Source organism: Polypterus senegalus, chromosome 4 (genome assembly GCF_016835505.1).
Source record: "Polypterus senegalus isolate Bchr_013 chromosome 4, ASM1683550v1, whole genome shotgun sequence".
NCBI lineage: Eukaryota > Metazoa > Chordata > Cladistia > Polypteriformes > Polypteridae > Polypterus > Polypterus senegalus.
This window is the reverse complement of record NC_053157.1, coordinates 137,385,961-137,409,104: the sequence shown is the minus strand read 5'-3', so window position 1 is coordinate 137,409,104 and position 23,144 is coordinate 137,385,961. Positions and strand designations below refer to the sequence as shown.

General features: G+C 34.8%; 1 protein-coding gene across 2 annotated transcripts in view; it reads right to left on the bottom strand.

Moving 5' to 3' along the window:
• Positions 1-573: 573 nt before the first annotated feature.
• rhoh (ras homolog family member H) overlaps positions 574-23,144 on the bottom strand; it is a 32,913-nt gene continuing 10,342 nt past the window's right edge. Inside the window, exons 1-2 of one of the 2 annotated variants that reach the window (XM_039751322.1) lie at positions 17,301-17,503; positions 574-1,886 (exon numbers count right to left, since the gene is read on the bottom strand). In XM_039751322.1, coding sequence (XP_039607256.1) covers positions 1,143-1,715 — 573 coding nt within the window. In that variant the 5' untranslated portion in view covers positions 1,716-1,886; positions 17,301-17,503 and the 3' untranslated portion in view covers positions 574-1,142. Of the gene's footprint in view, positions 1,887-17,300; positions 17,504-23,144 lie in introns of those variants that run through there. The other variant, XM_039751323.1, reaches the window with a different exon arrangement.

Sequence of the window (23,144 nt, the reverse complement as noted above, 5' to 3'; positions counted from 1 at the left end):
GCAGCAGTGCTACCACTCCACTACCCTTGTATGAAAAAATACTATGTGCTATAGACATCAATTATGTTGTTGTTAAATGGATGGCTATGTCAAGAAAACCGATTCAAAGCTCAGTTTTTAATGGTTTATAAATGGTTTAAAATATTATGTAAAGCACAGACATTTCACATTTGGACTGCTCTTTTAATATCCCCGGAAAATAGTCACTTTGCACTGCAATTGAATTTGCTACCAATAAAATTGAGGTCTTATTCCTAATTATGTGCTCAGTATAAACAGCTAAACAAAAGAGATTCAAATTTACATGCTGGAAAATACAATTTAAGCTGCAAAGGGCATTACAACATGTATAGCACAGAAAATTGTTACCATTAACAGAGCATTTCAAATTCTCTTCTCTTATTTCCTTATTTTAACTGATCAGCATTGTACAGAAAATATCTTATTTTACAATAATTGTAGGCAAATTTGGGATGCTGCAAGATTATGAAACAAAAAGAATGGGTAAAAATTGTGCAGATGTTATTTTACTCAATAACATACAACCATGAAAATTTAGCCACTGTACCATCCTAAGGAAATACTGCAATTTATTTGTGAAGAATGAAAATAAAACATACATTATACAGTTAGGAATTTTACCAGGCCATTAAACAGAAAAAATACTTTGTAAATATAATGCATATCATTTCAATAGCAAAAAAAGATTTCAAGATATTACAAATGTAACATTAGTGCCATTATGTATAATAACATCTGTTCCTGTCCAGCTTTTAAGTAAATACCGTTAGTACTATAATTCCCAAGCTTCCATTCTTATGGAAAGTAAACAGAATGAAACATATGTAGACCACGTTTTCTCTTATAAAAACTATAAATGTAATATATAGAAATACCCTTTCACAAAAAAGTAATAACTCATAGTCCAATATAAACATCTGAAGAAGTCAGAGATTCTGATTTAACTTTACTACTATCACTGTTGCGGTCTTTAATTTGGTGAATTTGCCCAAAACATTACGGTTTTCCTTGCACTAATAGAGGGGGTTCTTCCAGAATGTTCAAGAAAACCTTGCTTTGTTGGCAGCTGTTCTCCATTTTAGCATAAAATGAAATGCAATATCTGGTGCACATTTGTGAACTTAAAATATCTTACACTGATTCACATTAAAAATGTTCCTTCTTGAATGTCTCCTGGCTTGGTTAACTGCTGTTCGTACAGCATATTCAAAGACCTGCTGTACCCCTCGGTTACTGAGGGCTGAGCACTCCACATACCCTTTAGCTTTGATCTCATGGGCTAGTCTTTTTCCATCGGCGGCAGTAATGCATGCTGAATGGTTTGGTCCCATTTCACGCTGGTCAGTCTGAGCAGCTACCACCAGGATAGGAACTTTAGGCAAGTAGCTCCTTATTTCATTGATCCACTTATTACGAATGTTTAAAAAGGACATGTGATTTGCTACTGAGTAACACATAAGTACAACATCTGCTTGCTGGTATGATAATGGACGGATTCCCTTAAAGGCATCATTTCCAGCTGTATCCCAGAGACCCAAACTAATCTGTATTCCGTCCATAAAAACTTCCACTCCTGTGTTTTCATATACTGTAGGCCTGTAAATATCTGGAAAAGTCTCAGTGGTGAATCGAACAAGCAGAGCGGTCTTCCCAACAGCTGTGTCACCAACCAAAACACATTTTACAGAGTTCATTTTTTTGGTCCAAAAATACAGTTGATAACAGCAAGTACACCCTCGGTTTAATGCAAAATAAGAGGGTCAAGCTAGATCTGCTTTTCTGTAAAGCATTAGTACCTTTGGGTAACAGCAATATTAAGTAACAGTTGACGTTTCGCTTTTTTCATAATTTCTGTGTTCTTCACCCTGTGTGGAGAAAAAGAAAAAATATTTAATTTTAGGAAAGTGTTCCTGATGTCAACATATAATATTGGCTAAAACAAGGTCCAAACCAAACACAACCTAGTCTTATGAAAATACTCTCCAGTACATGGGAAAGTACCTACACAGAGGATAACGTTGTCACATTTCTGTCAGCTATCTCAATGGAACTTTCAAATTAAACTCAGCTGCAGGTCTATTTAATAACCAGACAGCTAACAGTGTGATGCATCACAGAGGGTTTGAGGTTTTATACTCTACAGCTCAGGAAGTCCTCTGAAGAGATACTTCTCAGGCAATTCAACAATTTACTGTAAATCCTATAACACTGCAGACTCTAAGACTTTCATGGAGCTCCTCTGATCAGACGCTTATAATTTTCTGAAACAGCTAGATACTCTTCTTTGTATGTTTGAAAAGTGTGTGTGATTTGAAATACAAAGCCACACACATACAAGCAGTATTTTACCTCAAAAGAACAGGAACTGACAACACTCCCACATGCTACCTGTATCACTCCACAACAACTAAACCATGAGGAAATACAGGGTTTCATTGATTTTAGGATAAAAAAAAGTAAAACTTCATATAAGAAAACCTACGCTTTGTTGGGCAGAACTGTTAAAAAGTGCCATACAAAGTTAGTCAAATTACTAAACAAATTACTATTGCGTTTAAAAAATAAATCTTACCATTTTAGCAATTCAATGATACTGTTGATTTTTTGTCTAATACATCTATAAATAAATTAAAAAGACTAAAACTGTATATTCTGAAAAGTATAGTTGTGATTGAGTCTTTTTAAAGTAAAATTGAACCTATTCAAAGGAGAAGTGAGCCCACAATGTATTTCAATCCATAATGTTCTCTCCAAATCAACTGTTTTACAAAATGTTGCAGACAGGTAATAACAGTCTTAGTGTATGAAATGTTGTTTCTTTTCTGGAAGCAGAATTACAAAATCTCTACACTGCCCCAATAAACTCAGTCTTTTAATAATTTAAATCCATAAAATGCTATGCAGGTTTATTAACATCTACCCATCCATCTAAAAACTTCCTTCATCCAGGCTAGGACCACAGTGGCTCGAACCTGCTCTAGCGGCATCAGGCATAAGCCCATACCAATGGATCACAGGATACTCTTACACCACACTCACACATCCACATTGACTCACATAGAGACAATTTAGAATCACCTGTCCACCTGTCCACCTAACCTGTATGTCCTTGCACTGTGGGAGGAAAACCAGACAACACTCAGGCAAACCCACATACACATTGTGAGAATATGCAAACTCCACAGATTTGCCGAGCAAGATAGGATAGGAGCAAAATGAAAGCTGGCCTATGGAGCAGCTCTAAGCAGTAAACCACCACACTACACCTAAAGATAAAGTAGCATTGCCTAAATTTTAAAACAGATTTAAAAATGCCACTGCTGCTCATTTCCTACTGAAAAAAATGATTAGCTCTCCCAAGGCATTCAATATCAAATACAGCTTTCTATAGTCAATGTCTGTGGCATAGGATGGAAGCTCCCATCATCATATACAGTACAGCTGGCTTCACAAGGTAAGCATAAATTAATTTTCATGAACATTTCAGAATTAACTATCAAGAACAGAATAAAATATATAACCAAATCCAACATCAGCTCCTTATCTGGTCTATGCAGTGAACACTGTATACCATAAACTTGCAATCTGAAAATACCACACAGCCTGCAAGTAACACTGTGTTACAAGTTTAAATAAAATGTAACAAGTTCTAAGCCTTTGAACTGATGACATAAAACCCATCCCTGAGATAATGGAGAAATAAAACAAAGTCCATGTCTGACAACCAGATTTGGAGTGTGAACACAGACACAGACTCAGACTCATGCCTGCATTTCCCGAGATACCTCAGACCGGGGGCAGTGTTGGTACGGGTACTGGTGAACATCTAGTGCTGCACTGACAACATTCTTACCTACAGGATCAGTGTTTGGTAATGCAACACTTTGGCCTTGGATTGAAAAACAATGAAAATAACTGTGAATGTAGTGCAAAACATCACTGGCTGCAGTCTCACTACAATTGAACAAAACCACTGCCATTGTAGAATTCTGGCCACTCCAGACAACATTCACCTCCACACTCTCCAACAAGTGGTACATTGGTATCTGGACATTCAACATCATATTTAACAGCAGCTTTTAACACTAGTAATACACATGCTAAAATGGCCCTTTGACATCTGACTATGTCGCCACTACTACATGATTGACTCAAATTTATATGTTCATTAGTTCTTTCAACATGCAACACTGACCATCAAAACATGATTTTCAAATTTATTTTCAAGGGCCCTCCAAAACTTTGACTGTCACTCATTCAGTCAGACCGAAGCATTAATTAAAGGGTCTCGGACACAACCATATTTCATAAGTTGAACATAGAGCAGCTGTCTTCTATTTTGCAGTCTCACCAAAATACGCTTCTTTAAGGCTATTATTATATTTTAATTTGTGTTGAATTACTGGAACATAGTAAACACTTTAAACAGTAGTACACCTTGACAGGCACACACACGGATGAACGAGACAGAGAGAGAGTGAGACAGAGAGAGAGAAAGGCTGTACATTCAGTTTTTAAAACGAAGCTCATCTTTCTAGTAATTTGAATAAGAAATCACTAACAGGGTATCATCAAGGTAGCACGTCTATCTGAGGACCAAAGTGCTTAAAGTTGACCACCAGAGTGGACAAGAGGACAGCTGGAGATTAAGTGCAATCTGTGGCAGATAAAATTGCATCTAGAAAAACATGAAGTTCAACATGCACACTGTAATCTGAGCATTATATTCCTTGATATGCCTCAATGAGTTTTAATGATACGGCCAACAATTTATTTACCCTTTTCCACTGATTCACTGTACTGGGCAAAGACATAGTGTTAACTTTGTCATTTTTGTCCATTTTAAATTTCCTTTTACTCTGAACATGGCACTTTGCACTTCTCAATATAAAGCTGTTTTTTACTTAAGTAATTAACCAGTTTTGAAGATTCTTTATGTTTTTCTAAGATGTTGATGCTGCCTTAGTGGTTTTCTCTGTAAATTTCAAAAGTTTACACATCTGTGGTAATAATGTAAGTTACAAAGAGTAACTGTCAATGTACTTTAGTTCATATTCAGTTTTAAAAGTTTAAAAAAAAATCTCCTAAAATTAACTTCTTGTATTTATTTCTAAAATCACTCCAATTGCAATGAAAGGTAAAAAGGGGTACAGTTTTTAACAAAGGCAAAAAGAGAAATCTGTGTTTGTATTAGTATATGTCTGTAACTATGTGTGTGTATACATTAAAGTCTATTTCATTCAAAACAACCAGGATGTAACTTTAAATCTATAAAGTACTCTAATGTGCTGTTTAAACATTTTGGGAATGTTATGCCCATTGCACAGCCACACTCGGGTCCCAATCCGGGTGGTCTGTCGTGTGGTGGGTGCAGCAATGCGCTGTAATCAGTGCCTGCTCCTCAACCTATGAGGCAATGAAACAAAACAATATCTTTTAATTAATGATTTGCAATATGTAATCAAAGATTATGTAGTGATACATAATTCAAGATTAAATGTTATTTACAAACTAAAATAATACAATTTTATTGACAATTTGCCGAATACAATGGCTGCCAAGCAATGGGCTTAGCTTTATGTAGTCAATGACATGATGGTTTAAAAATAAGACTGTAAAATATGAAAGATTATAAATTTTCAGTGGCCTCATTAACAATTTTTGCCTATATGATGAGTATGCCGTGATGACACATATCAAACATCAAAGGGTTTTTCTCTTTCTGTTTCTAATGCACATATTCATTACAATCAGGCAAATAACCTGGAATAGACTAATAAAGTAGAAATCACCTGCAGAATACTATACCAAAAAAAAAATTCCAAAAAAATCAAGTTAATTTTATTAGCAAGAGACAGGATATTTCCATGAACAATATTTATACCAGATTGCTCAAAACCTCTAGTACTTCTTTGTTACATTAGGTATTTTGATACAACAGATTTTATTTGGATACTGTACTGCACAATAACAAAAATGAGATTTTAGCCCTACGTTAAGAAAACTGAGGAAACATCAGATGATGCCCAAACACTTAACTTTCCAGAGAATGCTATTCTGAAATTCTAAGCACACACGTTATATAACTTGTCAAAGAAGCTTAATATAATATATCAAATTTTTAGAAAAACCTTATTAGAAACATATTTAACAATGAATGAGAAATACAAATGTAAACAAAAAAGACCAAGGAATACCAAACTGAAAAATGAAAACTGTTTTAAAAATATGATGGATAAAATAGCAAGTTTCTGCAATTTCTCTCTTAACTGTAATAAGTATTGTAAAACCATTAAAATCAGTTTGTGGTAGATGTTAAGACATTTTATTATTTCACAGTTAATAATTCTCATGCGAATTTTCGAGCACTAAATGCAAAGTAAATTGATTGGCATTTGAAAATATGAGATATTAAAATGAAGCAGCTTTACTGATTACATTTAAAAGACAGCAGATTTCTACAGTGGTAAGCACTTCCAGCTCACTCTGCGTATGTATCAAGTATATACATTCATGTCTGCAACTGTTTATCTTCAGGTACTGCGGTGTGTTTCTTTCATCTCAAACACACGCATTTTAGGATGATTGAAAACTCTAAACTGGCCAAGTGTGATTGTCTGAGTAACTGTGGATGTGTGCACACAAGTATGGCCTATGACAGGTTGGCTTCTGCTTTGCACCCAACACTACCTAGAAAGGTTCCAGCTCACCACATTCCCAAGGTGGAAATAGCAAGCTAAGGAAATGGACAGTTGGACTTAACTTTCAACACCTACTATTTCTGATTCAGATGCCGTCAGACAGATGATTGGGGGCATCAGTTTGCCTATAGTATGTGAGAAAAAAGCGCACAACACCATTCATTAGGTATGTACTATCACCCCTAACTGGAGTATCTCTGGATTGTAGCAGAAACCTTAACAAGCAATATAGCTAACTTGAGTTCTCTTTTTTGATCCAGGAATATATTTTTATTAGATATGTTGTATGGTTTAAATTGTTTTATAAAATATCATCCAGAATTGACACTAATATATAGTGGAAATCAAAATGAATTCTGGTCAATGCATAGACACCTTACATTTTACTAAAAATGATATTGAATTGCTTTGTGACCACTGTATTTATTATATTAACATTTTCTCTGCAATTACCCACATCTGTTACTGTTTTTTTATCGAGTCAATCACTTTGTATGAAAATTAAAACATTATAAAAAAATCTCCTATGGGGTTTTGTTTCCTGTTTGAAGAAAGAAAAAAAAAAAAAAAAAAAACAAAAAACGATGTGAGTGTCAGTAGGTTTTGTGCCCTAGGAACCAAGTTACCAAAACTATTCTATAACACTTCAGTAATTATTTACCACTCTGATTCTGATCTTTCTGATCATAAAATAGGTCATTATGATAGCAAGTGACGAGATGAATTCATAATTAATTGCAGAATTACAGTATTTGAGGGCTCCTCTGAAGTGCCTCTTTCTTTTGCACGGTTTGGCTCAAAAACTAATCAGCACATCATCATCACATAACAGGCTTAAGTTTCAAGTTTGGTATTTTTCCATCCAGCCATTTTAGCTCTAGACCATCCTCAAGAAACTATAACACAAAGAAACACACACACACACAGAGACTGACGCAACAATCATCATCCATCATAAACAACAAAGAAATAAAACCAAATGGATGTAACATGCTGTAACATCTTCAAACCCGCTTAACTCAATTCAGGGTCATGGGGGTGCCAGAGCCTTTTCAAGCAGCATCAAATGCAAGACAGGATCAAATCCTGGTCAAAATACCAGTTCATCACAGGATTCATTCATCCAATAATAAGCACACCCTCAATCACACAGGGTCAGTTTACAGTCACTAACAAACCTAAAAGTCACACAGACAAGGTGAGAATGTGGAAACTCCATACTGACATTGAATGGAAACAGAATCTACACCAAGCAGATACATTTATACACTCCATTGATTTGGGGGTATCAGTTTCTACCATAATAAAAGGATAAGTGTTTCTGTGTCCATCCAGTTTCTATGTCTCTATCATTCCAAAAGATGGAGCATCAGACATTCTTAGTAATAAATTTAACTGCATTTGTCATTACAACTGATGGCACATCACAAACATTAACACTACCTTTTTAAATCTCATACCAAATGGCATATAACAAATGTATGCATTGAATGGAGCAATGCAAATGTTAATGCTGAGGTCTATGTTGACTACTTAGATTTCAATCGGGTAGCACAGGTAGTAATACCTTGTCTGTCAATAAATTAAACATCAAGTTTGTTACACTGAACCACTGTGTCATGGCTTGCAGTGTGACTTCAGTGATCATCTTCTACAGTACGTTTTAAAATAGAAAAGGAGCTGTGAGATGATGTAACAGCTCTGAGAAATTAGACTAATAATGAAAAGTACCATCTTGATACAACAGCTGCATTGTTTCCTCACAATTTCAATGACATACAGTATGTTTAAAGTCCAGTATTATCAACTGTCTGTGCAAAGTTTGTATATTATCCAGTCTTTCATCTTTTTTTGTTCGTCGGCAAATTCACCTTCCTCCAACATTCCATTAGTTATATTAAATGGTATCTCCAAATTGACCAATTGTAAGTAAGTGTGAGTGTGTGTCAGAATTATGCCATGATCTCCTTTTAAGGGCAAGGCTCCATCTTAAATCCCTATACTCTATGACAAGCTTCCTTTCCAAAAAATCCCAAACTGAAAAAACTTGATTCATGAAGAACAACAATGATAGTTATGTAAACCAAAAATCAAAAAGAAGATTCCACAACATGTCAGGGTAGGTTGGGAAGCATGCAATGGTACAGTGCATTGCCACACCCACCACACGATGAAACAGCTTGGGATCCTGGTTGGCAACCCCTAAGACCGTAAATGACCACCTATCTGCTGCAGCCAGGTGTTACATGGATGTCCCCTTGGCCTGGTCCAGCTGGTCAGGTCCTCAACAATGAGGATCCAGTGAGCTGGATCACCTTTGGGGAATTGCGCCACATGGCTGTATTGCCATAACTAATGTTCCCTCACAAATCAGGTAATGTAATTCATTCAGGAGTCTGTGAGCAACTGATCATTTTGGCACAAAATCGAACCAGCGGTACCCTAAGGATTCTCTGAAGGGACACAGTACCAAAGGAGTCCAGTCTTCGTCTCAGGTCACTGGATAGCATCCATGTCTCACAACCATATAGCAAGAGAAGAAACACCAGGACTCTAAAGACTTGGACCTTTGTCCTTTATAGGGAGCGCCACACACCCCTTTCCAGTGACCGCATGACCACCCAGTCACCAGAGTCATCAGAGACATGAATGTCACTGCCAAGGTAAGTAAACCGCTCAACAAGGTTGACACTCTCTAAGCAGACAGACACACTGCTGATGGCTATGCCCAAGAGGTATTAAAGGCCTGGATCTTGTTGTGGTACTTTCATTACAATTTGAAATGTTTGTGGAGTTACTATTTAAGCAAAAAATGAAGGCTTTATAAGTAATGAAGTAATGATATCTTAGTATTTTAACATCTATGCCTAAAAGAAGAAGCCTGCTTTATCAAATAAATAGTTGTTTTAACAGCACAGATATTTTAAGTGAGAATTAATAAACATCCAATTATCAGAAAAATAAATTTTGCAATAAACAAAAAATATGAATAATTATACTAATAGCAGGAAGAAAAAATGTGGTTTCATTCCTGTAAGTCAAAAGTATAAATATTACAAATATGTTATTTCGATGTTAAACCAAAACATTTCAAATATAAATAAAAAATAAAATGAAAGTTCTCCTAGGAGGGGCTAACATCTCACTTTACTACAGGGAAAGAATTAACAAATATTTTAAAGTATTATGATGCTATGACTATAAAAGACAATGATGTCTCTATTGCTTTAATTAAAAATGAAGCAATTTTTTAGAAAACATTTATTCTTATATTTTACTTTACCTTACCATAATATTAAAATACATACAAAAATAAAATGTAATATAGGTGATTATTTTAATTCAACTCATTACTGTCCAATTATACAGAAGTTTTTAACCAAAGCAAATGTTAACTGAGTATGCATAAATTCAATGTGGTAAAATGGTTACACAATATGTATAAAAGGAACTGAAAAAGGCAGTACTCAGCAGTTTACTTCAAAAATTTTATGTACACAACACATGTACAAGCTTTATGCACACAATGCATTTTCTGAGCTTCTCTTCATTTTACTTGCACTGGCACAATCTAGAAATGAAATAATCTACGGCAAACCAATAAGTTAGAAACACTGGCACTTAATGGACAAACCACAGCTTATATGAAATAAATGTGTCTCTGAAGACATAATAAAAATTATTAACAGGCATTCAAATACAATACAATATGAAACCATACCATGGTACTAATGCAATCATTTACCCTAATATCAGGAAAATTTGAACCTGCCAAGTACTTTAAAATGCACTATTAAACATTAATTTGCTACCTATAGTGCACTCATTTAGCGATTATCCATGTGTGTCCAAAGTACCTATTTCATACCACTGTCACTAACAACCACCACACTTATAAAACTACTTTACTCATTATATGATACAAATTTAGAATGGTTAAATTGATTGTTTATGTGTCTTTCATGACCCTCCAATAGAGCTATACAATCTTTTTTGACTTTTTATCTTACAACAATTATACAGTTTTAATCACATATTTTAAAATTTAATAGATTTTTAATAGATATTATTGGTTTTCCCTTTCTATTCTGCAAAATGTTACTTTTTGGGTTGCACAATATTCTCAAACACTATTCAATAAAAGTTCGTGAGAACCCATCCTGGCAGCACTGGGTGCAAGACAGAAACCAACCATAATTAGGGGGCCAGTCCGACACAGGGCCCACTTATGCATATATCGCACACATGAAGACAGTTCGCAACCACCAAGTAATCAACCTGCACACCACTGCCAACATTCAAGAAAACCTGGAATATCCATAAGAAAATGCCATACAAACAAGGGAAAATGTGCAAACTTCATATGGACAAAGACCAATTGTGGGACGTGAACCAATGACATTACATCAAAGAGGCTCCATTGAGGCTCATCACTGCACAACCATGTCATCCACATATTCAAAAGCGAAGGATACATTTTTAAACTAATTATTGTTCTATCACATATAATCTAGTAACTGCAAAAATGTAGTGATTGCCTGAATCTGAAATCATCTGTGATGCTGCAAAAGGTTACAAATTACTATTTTATCTAGTTTTGTTGTGTGACTGAACTATTGATATTCTATCAGTATCAATATCAAATATTTATCAGTATCATAAATCAGTACTATACTGGCAGAAAAACAGGAATTGCATACATATATTAAGTTATGGAAAGTCGTTATCAACCATAGGTGAAAAGGGCAAACTTATAATAAAGAAAAGAAAGAAAAAAAAAAAGAAAAAGAATGTAGACTTAAAAATTGTCAAAATTCATACTTTTAGAATGTGTGTCACTGCAATTTTACATTTACAAGAAACTCAAACAAAAGTATTATAATATGAAGACCTTATGAAAAAAAACAACACAATGAGGTAAACATGCCTGAAAAGATTTTAAGACACATCAAACAAACAAACAAAAAACCCACAAAGAAACAGTATCTACATACAGTACTTATTACCTACTGCCTGGATACACACTCTATTCCCAGCAGTCTCTTTTATATATATATTAAAAAAAAAAAAAAAAAAAACCACACAGACAGCAGCAGCCATTTTGCTTTACGAACTCAGCTACCATTAGCTGATTGGCTCCAGCAGACCCCGGTGACCCTGTAGTTAGGATATAGTGGGTTGGATAATGGATGGATGGATGGATGTTACTGTGCTAATGTCAGGTTCATTTGTGACCAGCACACTCAACATTCTTGCTTATTTCAGACCTTTTACGGCAGGTCCATTAGTAGGCTATTTACAGTATGTGGATGAGGAAAAAATGAGTAAGCGACACTTGCGTGCTATTAAATATAAAACCAATAATAATTTATTACTAACAATTTCAAGTCTTAATGAATACAATATTTTATCCACTCATCACAGAAAAGTTTAAAAACACTTCAGGGCGATGAGGTGCTATCCCAGCAGCATTAGGATCCAGGGAAACAACTGTAAACAGAATGAGAGTGCATCACAGAGTAAACTCAAAAAACAGGATAAATAAAGTATAATGTGCACTGTTCAAAAATTACAAGAATAATTTTACATTCCAATTTAGACAAAAAATTCTCTATGGTGAAAAAATGTCTAAGTGACTAATATAACTAACCTGAAGAACAGAATACACATTCATTATATTCATACAGGAACTTTAAAAGTAAAAGTGTTTTTGATTCACTAGATGTATATTCAAATAAAAATAAATTTAGATTACAGCGTGCTCCCATACAACACAAGAGAATGGCGATATAAACAAATCCAGAAAATTGAGAAGATAAGACTGTATTTTCTTAATCTATATTCTTCCATTAGGTCAGATTATCTCAGGGCACAATGTGAGCTACCACAGCTATGCTGATGACACACAGCTGTACTTATCAATAGCACCTGATGACCCCGATTCTCTTGATTCACTAGCACAATGTCTGACTTGTATCTCAGAATGGATGAATAGTAACTTTCTCAAGGTAAATAAAGAGAAAATTGAAATCTTAGTGATTGGCAATAATGGATACAATGAGGCTATTAGAAATAAACTGGACACATTAGAATTAAAAGTCAAGACGGAGGTAAAAAGCTTAGGGGTAATTGTTGACTGTAATCTGAATTTTAAATCGCATATTAATCAGATCACTAGGACAGCATTTTTTCACTTAAGAAACATAGCTAAAGTTAGACCTCTTATATCACTGAAAGATGCTGAGAAATTAGTTTGTTTTCTGTTGACTAGATTACTGTAACGCACTCCTCTCAGGACTACCCAAAAAAGACAAATCGTTTGCAACGAGTGCAGAATGCAGCTGCTAGAATCCTAACTAGGAAAAGAAAATCCGACCACATTTCTCTAGTTTTGATGTCGCTACACTGGTTACCTGTGTCATTCAGGATTGACTTTAAAATTCTGCTTATGGTTTATAAAGCCTTAAATAATCTCGCCCCATCTTATATATCAGAATGTCTGACACCCTATATTCCAAATTGTAACCTTAGATCTTCAAATGAGTGTCTCCTTTTAAGTTTTTCTCTTGGAATTCTAAGAAGTGGTGAGGCGGCCTTCTGCTGTTATGCACCTAAAATCTGGAATAGCCTGCCAATAGGAATTCGCCAGGCTAATACAGTAGAGCACTTTAAAACACTGCCGAAAACACATTACTTTAACATGGCCTTTTCATAACTTCACTTTAACTTAATCCTGATACTCTGTATGTTCAATTCATCATAATAACTATTCATGGTGGCTCTAAAATCCGTACTGACCCCTACTCTCCCTTCTGTTTCTTTTTCCGGTTTCCACCACCACTTACTCAAAGCATCATGATGCTCCAACAATGATGGATGGATTAAAAGTCAGAAGTCTACGTGATCATCATCATCAAGTCCTTCCGTGAGAACCCTAAATCCAAAGAGGACTGTTTGATTTATGTTAGGTAGAATGCCCAGAGGGGACTGGGCAGTCCAATGATCTGGAATTCCTACAGATTTTATATTTTTCTCCAGCCGTCTGGAGTTTTTTTTGGTTTTTCTGTCCACCCTGGCAATTGGACCTTACTCTTATTCTATGTTAATGTTGACTTATTTTATTTTCTTACGGTGTCTTTTATTTTTCTATTCTTCATTATGTAAAGCACTTTGAGCTACTTTTTGTATGAAAATGTGCTATATAAATAAATGTTGTTGTTGTTGTTTCAAAAAAGATATTAATACAGGCAGAACAGCATTATCTTGCCAAGAGAGTCATTGTGTTTTCTTTTACATATTGGTTTAGGAAGTATTAAAGGAAAAAGGGGCCTCGTCAACATTATCACCACTAATGTTCTTAAAATTTATCTTTAGAAGAGAAATGAAAAATAAAGAAATTGTAACATAAAAATAACCATAAAACAACAAATTCATATATACACAGGTGGGTTATACGATGGTACTTAACACTTTCAACTACGGGTAAACTGATTACATAGAAATTGTCAAAATACGGTTTTCAAAACTTGGGGCTGTAACATCCCCCAGGTTTGATTGCTCATGTATTTTTCCTGCTTTGTGTTTGATGCTGCTGGGAAATATAATAAATAATCTGTTTTTAATTGTATCCCATGTGAATTTCCCCTTGGGATTAATAAAGTATATATCTATCTATGTGGCACAGTAAAGACAGCATGTGTCTGTAGTATTATTATCTCGAAAACGTTTAATCCGTTAATTTCCCTCTTCACGCAAGGAGGAGAGGCCTGAGCTGCCTTGAAAGCTGCTACATTGCATTCTATGCAGTGAGCCAATAAAAGTTTATTTTGCTTCACTTCTCATTGTATTCATAAATGGCTAACATGATACCTCACTCTACTACTTCAATCCATTTCCAGAATGCTGGAGTGCATTGAGTAAAGTCTGCATGTTCTCTCCATACTCACATTTATTTCCTCCAGAAGATCAGATTTCCTCCTTCCGTTTAGGATCTGCTAAATTAAACTGTCCAATGTTGCATACAGGCTTAATTTTTAGCATATTGACAGGAGCAGCTCTGGCACCCTATGACAACGCATTGAATAAAGAGTTTTAAAAATGGGTGAAGTAAACTAATTTTTTTTAATATATCAGCTAGGCAGAGTGGCCTAATAGTTAAGATACTGGACTGCAAACTGCTTGGATGCTGATTCAATCCCCACCATCTAACACAATACACAAGACTAAGCAATTAAGTCATTTGACATTGAACAAAACAAGTGTATTACACTTGAGGGCCTACAAAGTGCATTGTCATGGTGACAATTATAGAAAGGTTCTGCTAAAATGTGCAAGTGTATATTTCCTTTATAATTATATTTGAAAGAGTGCCAGTTAAGAAAGGCACTCTAACAAATGGAGGGAACCAATTTAAAGGTATACAGCGAAGTTAAAAATAAAAAAAAAAAATAAGTGAGAGCAACATCTGAAAAATAGAATATTGTTACCTTAAAGAAAAAAATGCAGGTTATTAGCAAGTATACTAATTTTAAATAAACTCCAGCTTTAAATGAGTATATATTTTCATGCTGACAGCATTGGGGCACATAGATGGATGGATATAGACTAGACAAAAAATGAGTAACCAGTTAAGTCTACCGAGACACATTTCCAATCTGGGTTTATGTACTGAAATTGAAATATTTTTAAACAGTTTACACAAGCTCATGCTCATTTGTGTTTTCAGAGTAATTGTGAACTGGTTGACAAACATCTGCAGGAACAAAATAAAAAACTATAACATCTTCACAGCAGCATAAACTACACAGTTGATTTGGTCTGTCTTTTCACACTTGCTCTGTTTTATGCCAACATAAACCAGTTTCATGTGGGTGAAAAATGAGAAATGTACATGATCTCAATGCCTGTTGCTTTGAGGTTTCATAAAAGTCACAAGGAAACAGAGCAAAGCTCTTTTTGCTGGCAGCCTCCTGCATTTTAGAATGCTGTTCTTTTTGTGTGCTCATCAAGAAAGCCATCCCTTTTAAAACTAGCAACACTTTTAACAGCATTATTTTATAAGTTTTGTTCATTCTGTTGCCACATTTGTTTGCATATATTTGAGAAGTAGTAGGACAAAGAACAGTTTCACCTTTTGAAACTGGCCAGTGGCAATCCTGTCTTAGCGAGCTTTAACAGGCAAATTAATATGAAGGTCAACCTTATGCTATCAGGCAGCAGACACCCTAACAATTTTCAAAAATCACCACCACACTAAAGTTTTTGATTTTGAAGATTTACCCAATGACAAATTTACAAGCTATCATTACAAATATTGTAACCATTTTCAATTCTAAATCATAAAATGGGTATGGCAAAGGGACTAGGACTCAATATTGGACAATTAAAAAAAGGAGGAACAATTTCAAAAATATATTACTCAGTAAAAAAGTACTATACAATATGAACATGCAATATACACTTAACTGTAGAGTTACCTTTTTTAAAATCATATTCTGGCACTTAAAAGCTCTATGCTATGAAATGTCAACAGTACACAGTGATATGATACAAAGGTTCTGAGATTACAGGATTAAATTGTGCTGTGTGACACGAGGGGTGCAAGTTAAGCATTTGTAAGATTATTAAACCACTATGCAAGTTCCTTTAGAAATTACTTTAAATTACATGTTCATATATTATACTTAGTTCATTAGCAATACTCTTCTGAAGGTGCTTAATTCTTTTTTGAATTACTGTATTACAAGTAGCAAAAATTGAGGTTTTGTGGATTAGTACAATGCAAGCATTTCTTTATGGATAAATCTTAGTACGTCTGTGGACTGATGCAGCATCTCAGTATAACCCTTCTGCAAAAAATGCGATAGCATAGATGAGAAAGTGTACGTGGTACTTACAGGCAGCTGTCACACAAATTTTTTTTTTTTTTATAACGGGCTACTTGTACCATCGGTTCATGATCACCAAGGTAGGCTACAAGTTTGTGTGTATGTAATTTACCAAATCTTGCAATACTGCTCTGCACTGTTGTATCTCACAAAACTATCGAAATGACAGTGATTTGACAGGCGAACTAGTATGAAGATGAAAGGTGTGCACTGTGAGACAAGCTTCAAACGAGAGAAAACGCCATTTTGGTTACAAATTGCCGAGTAGTTACGTTTCCTGTCATTATATTATTTAACCAAAAAAAAAAAAAAAAACTATTGTATTTGTTGGTAAATAAAGTTGATAATTTTTGGAGAATACAATTCGATCGTTCTACCGCCACCAGAAGTGCACTGCCCAAAGAAAAAAACGAAATTAGGGGAATAAAAACATGTCTGCTCTTAAAATAAAAAGTTGCCTCCGGGAAACGAGCCGAGTAAACTTATCTTCCCACTCTCGCCCACAGTAGATTGGGCTGCGCAGCTACCAGCCATACTCATGTTACAGGTATCTTCAGAGGAATGGGAGGAAAGCGTATGCCTGGCAATGAGGCACACTTTTTCAAGTGTATTAACTCTGACTCCGCTTCATGTTTGTATCGAGTTTGTACAGAGATGGGCACAGAGCCCGAACAACGGAGTAGATCCTTACCTTGCCGTTGAATGCTGCTTTTCTATAACGGATGCTTAAAACGTTGCAAATATTACGTAACCAGTCCACAACTATCTTCTACCATTACATAAACATTGGTAACTAATCGAAAGAATACAAAACGAGTTTACATCTTTGTCTTTTCTTTAATTCTCACCAGAATCGCAAACCCATCCACAGCAGAGTGCAAATGAGTGTACCACAGGTGCCTCCCATCGTGGAGATGGAAGGGAAGGAAGGAGGCGTGTCTTCGTCGCGAGGGGCGGGTATTCTGTTACCTGAAGGAGGGGGAATTTCGTGCTAAATTTCTTTTGACTCCCACGAAGTTATGTTTTTGCACGTTCACCTTTTTTCCACGGGATTCCTAAAATGTGACTCAATTTGCCTGTTAAAATGCTGCCAGGGTGCACAGGGGGTTACCGATGAAGGTCGAAATTTTGGAAAGACGCGGGACCTCGGATGCTGGGGAGGCTGACGCGTAGAAAGTTGACAATTATTGCGCGTCGAGAGGACCGTTATAAGAAAAAAGCGGAGGTTTTTTCAACAGCAGAATTCCACTACTTTTGACATTTATTTCTGCCTAGAGCTACTTAAATGCATGTCTTGATTGCCTGTAAACCTGGTCGGTAAACTAATATTAAAACTAATTTTTGTTTTAAATGTATCGCTCATTCATAATGAAACGAGCTTAAATCTGAACGAGCAGCTGACACTGACTCAAAGGGTAGTGCAGGGTGACCAACTGAGCTAAGACGAATTTGTTTAGTGCGTATCAGAGGAAAAGAGGAAAGCTATAAGAGGAAAACTGGACTAAATTACGTCAGCACGGAGAGAGCGTGCAAAGCCCTTGCGGGCAGATACTGGGAATAAATCATACATCAGTAAACTCGAAGCAGGCGGTCTCGATTCTCATCGCCACGCGGGTGCGTGCATAGCAGCATACATATCACATAATAATCCGTACGTATAGCATTGTGTCGTGATATGTCATACAGTAATGCAGAATAAAAAAAGTGGTTTGTATTATTTTAGATTACTTTAGCAATAGACTTGCCTGTACTCCAACTTATTTTTAATGCATTATTCTGCCTGAAAGAAAAGCAAATTAAAGGTTGTAATCATGCTTAGCTAAAAAAAGTGGTTTGCTTTGGTGATTATTGAGAAAGGTGATTAACATAATAAAAGTTTATTTATTTTGTCTTATATATTGTCTTCTACAATGTCCTGGGTGCAAGGTAGAGACACCAGTTCTGTTTGTCCATTGCAAATACTGAACAGACTTAGTAAAAGGTTTAATCTCGCTTTGTATGTTCTTGTCCTGGTGAGGGGCATGGTGGTAACAGACTGAGTTTTGCCTTTCATAGTCAAGTCTAGTTTTTAGACATATAGTCCTACTGCTATGCCCCGAGTCTACCACCCTTGTATTCCCAGTAGAGTGGGTCATGTTCAATTTACCATTTATGAGAATCTCCTATGCAGCATTCTCATTACAAACCCAAAGACTTAAGCTGGTTTATCTTGATCACAATCCTCATTACACACCTAAAAACATTTCCAGGTATATGCTTTTTAAACAAAGAACAAAACATACATTTGTAGTATTAAGACATGTTTTATTAAGCATAGATTTAATAAGAAGACTATTTTTGGTGCTAATGCACACTATTTCATTAAGTAATCGCCCCCAAAAAAAAAGTAGCAGAGTATCTGTCTAATAATGCCGCCAGGCTGTCTGTTATTCTTAACCCACATAATCTAATTTTTGGTTACTTTGGCCTTAAGCAAACCCACCAGCACTGGGCACAAAGCAGGAAGAAGACATGGACAATGCCAGTCTATCATACACAAACACATTCAAGGTTGATTTAGAGTTCCCAATCAAATTAATATGCACATCTCTGAGAGAAGGTAGGACAACCATAGTATCAGAAGATAAACTGTTATAGATATGAGGAGAATGTGTAACTTCCCTACACATAGACGATGAGTTAGGATTTGAATCCTGGACTATGGAGCTAGAAGGCAGGAGACCTAGCACTGGTCAAATGTACTATCCTTTAAAATGAGTCAAAAAGACATCTGTCATAATTAGCCTACAGTTTAAAACCATACCTCATTTTAAGAAAAAATGTTTCTGCATATTATTTTTTTCTACACTTTACTATAAATACCTTACTATAAATATTTACAATTCTTACTCCACTTTAATCAAATGTTCTTATTTCACAAATGTATAACTGAGCAGAAATTATACTGAGCAAGTCCTGGGGAAGTCACTTTCTTTCGCAAGTCTAAGTAATACTGTATGTGACAATTTTCTTAGAAAAGTACAGAATATACTATAATGAGCATCTGAATTTGGAGACTAAAGGGAGCTATGTGAAATAGGGTCTAAGCCAGTGTTTCTCAAACTCGGTCCTGGGGACCCCCTGTGGCTGCAGGTTTTTGTTCCTACCAGATTCCTAATCAGTGACAACACCTGATAGCACTGATCTCATTTAATTAGCTGTTTTTTTTTTCTTTTATTCGACATTCAGAAAACCATAGCAGCGTGATTTTTACATTTATAAGACATTTAGAAATATTTCTGCCTTTGCTATAGATTTAAATGCTTAACTTTCTTTTCTTGATTTCATTATACTTTGCCCTTTCTCTGTGCTGTTGTATCTTAATAATGACAACTTAAAACAAGCAGATCAGACACCCAGGAACAATCAGAACGCCTTGAAAAGTAGAATGAAAATCAAGATGGAAATACTGTTAAAAAGAAAAAAAATACATTATTCCTATATAACTGCTTGGTACATTTTAATTTTTTTTTTTATTTATTTTTTTTAGCAAGCTTAGTTTTCTAATTAATATATTGTTCCCTAAACACAGAACTCAGTTCACTTAATTAGCCCAGGAGTTCAATTAAAAACAGAAGCTGGTTGGAATAAAAATCTGCAGCGATAGGGGGTCCCCAGGACCGAAGTTGAGAACCCCTGGTCTAAGCAAACAGCAAAACAGTAGATGTAACTAAAGGCATGCAAGACCTCTAGGACATGAATAGCACATACAAGCAGCTGAATCCCACAACAGAAGAAAGCTGTTCTGACAGCCACTTGGTGTAGTTCTTCATTATAAAAATATTTACAGTATTAAATCCATTAATCCATCACAATCATGAGATGTTATTCCCCCACTGACAAAAATCAGAGAACTTAAATTTGTGGATAATTCAATACAATAAAAATAAGTAAATAAATTAATAACATTATACTTGTACTGTAAATCAATGAAAGTAAAAAATGGTGACAGATGATTGAAATGAAGTTTGGCAATAAAAAATAGTGTGGCAAATCAAACATCAAAATACGGAATGATCATTAAACAATATAAAAAAACAGGAAGAGTTTCATAGATTGACAAGCACCAAACACACAGCTGTTTTCACAAAGCATACATCTGTAATCTGGGGACACGCTTTGTGTCTAATATTCTGTTACAGGGTACTGTTAAATGCAAACTTTAATAAGTTATTCTTATTAGGCAGAATTAAAAGAAAATAATTGGCTTTACCTATATTAAGAAGAAATAGCTCATCATTGTATACCAATTTAAGGCAGAATGTTTTAGGGATAACCTTGTATTAATATGAGTGGATTACAATTTGATATTATTTTAAATATTAAGATTAAGGAATAATTAAGGATAAAAATTAATATCTTAATAGCTTTCTTTCCTATATAAATATATTAAAAATGCATATTAGAATGGCATGACAAATGCCATCCCTTTTTGTAAAAAAAAACAAAAAAAAAAACCTTTGATTTTTAATGGTCAATGTTAATTTTGTGGCACATAGAAACATTAACTTGAAACATGCAATTTTCTTGCATTTACTCATATTAAAAAAAAAAACAAACTAATTTCGATTTTAGTTTGTATCTTGCTCAAACTGTTGCCTATTGAAATAGAACATTTAATCTTTGGAATCTGATCTTATTTAAAAATAGATTTATTACATAGAAGGTAGAATGAAAACATAACATTAACTAAGACAGCATTCTCAGACTTGCTTAATCTAATTCAGTGCCTCGGAAGCCAGAGCTTGGCAGAGCAATGTCAGACGAAGGGCAAGAAGCAGCCCTGGACAGGGCAGAATAAACCTTTTGTAACATTTAATGCCACACTAATAGGATATACTTTTGTCTCTTTGTATGCTTTAAGAAGTTAAAATACAAAGAAAAAAATACTATACACACACACATACATACTCACGTTTTTTAACACGCACACATTATTGGTAGCATGTAGTTTTAATATTAACTGTATTTGTAATGGTATATAGCGTTCTGGGGTTATCAATAGAAATGTGTATTATGATATTGAATTAAATAATAATAATCTATTGTGTGCTAAAGCACACTGCTGAACAAAGCTGTATGGTTTTCAGCTTATTTTTGTCTTTATGTTTATATTTCACAATTTCACACTTTTCAGTCCTTGATGGACACTTCATTGATCAAATACATTGATAGCTGTATGCACCTTAAAAATGAGCATTGTTAAAAATCAATTGATGTTTAACGTTGCAGTTTTACACCATTATATATTGAAATTAAAGGGATTAGGAAATTAATGTACTGTTAGCCTATTTCTAGCTACGATTCCTCAACAATGGTGAGTAAACAATCAGGTTAAAGGCTTATTATAATGATGTGTGCTGACCAGTAAGATCTAAACTGTTTACTTTTATAGTTTTCATAAATGAGCACAGTGAATGAAAACCAAGTTGTTAGTTTATATGTGAGCTTTGTTGAAAAATCCCAAAAATTCACATAAGATGATCTGCAAAGCTAGATCTGTATGTAGATTTGTAATTGTATTTCTGAATTATAACCATTATAAGAACTTACTATTGAAAAAAACTATTGAAATCATTAGTATTATTTGATTATTTTAGTATTAAATAAACATAAACAGGAAAATAATCAAATAATTTATAAATACTACTAAAATAAGAATAATGCAACTGTTAAAAGGGGGCTAATGTAAAAGATGATTTTACTATTTCACTGTACGTTGAAAAGCGTTTTCCTGGAGCTCATAGTCCATTATAGGTGTAGTACTTATTTTATTCTATTTTCAGTTTTTCCATATACCTGGAGAAGGCAACACTCATATGGCCTGTAGCTATTTGGCGTGATGTCTTGGCCATTGACCTATTTAGGTGCTATAAAACATGTTGTGTTGTGAAAATGTATAGTAGTGCTGCATGCACCCACTACTTTGTGCCAGCACATGAATTCTGCAGTTTACAGTTAAGTGATTATCTTTTAGTTAACCATGTTTGAGATTATTGTCTGTTTTATTTCCTCTGCTTTGTAAATGGCTTCCCACATCCTGAGTATAACCAAGGAACGTTGATAGTTTTTCATCTTTGAAAGTTTTTGTTAATTTAAATAGTATGCAACATGTGCTTAGAATGTTATTTGATAATACATTTGCATAAATGTTCTTGTCAATTTTTACAAAGAACCCAAAAATATTTGGTATTATCATTGTAGACTTAATGCAAACCATAAACTGTGAGCAGTTAATAAATTGGCACAGCAATAAAGAACTCCTGCAGTAAGTGCATCATTTTCTTTTTTATTTAACACAGACCCTGTTTTCATACAAACTTTGCACTACATCAGCTAAACTTCTGCATACTTTCAGAAAGAAATCTGAAGCAGGTGACAAGCCACATAGACACAAAGGTTACATAAGCAGAAAATGCAAGTTAGCTTGTTTGGTTTTGTTTGGTGCAAATCAGCATGCAGGCACGTTCAGTATTCCCTTCAGCAGTCAATTTAA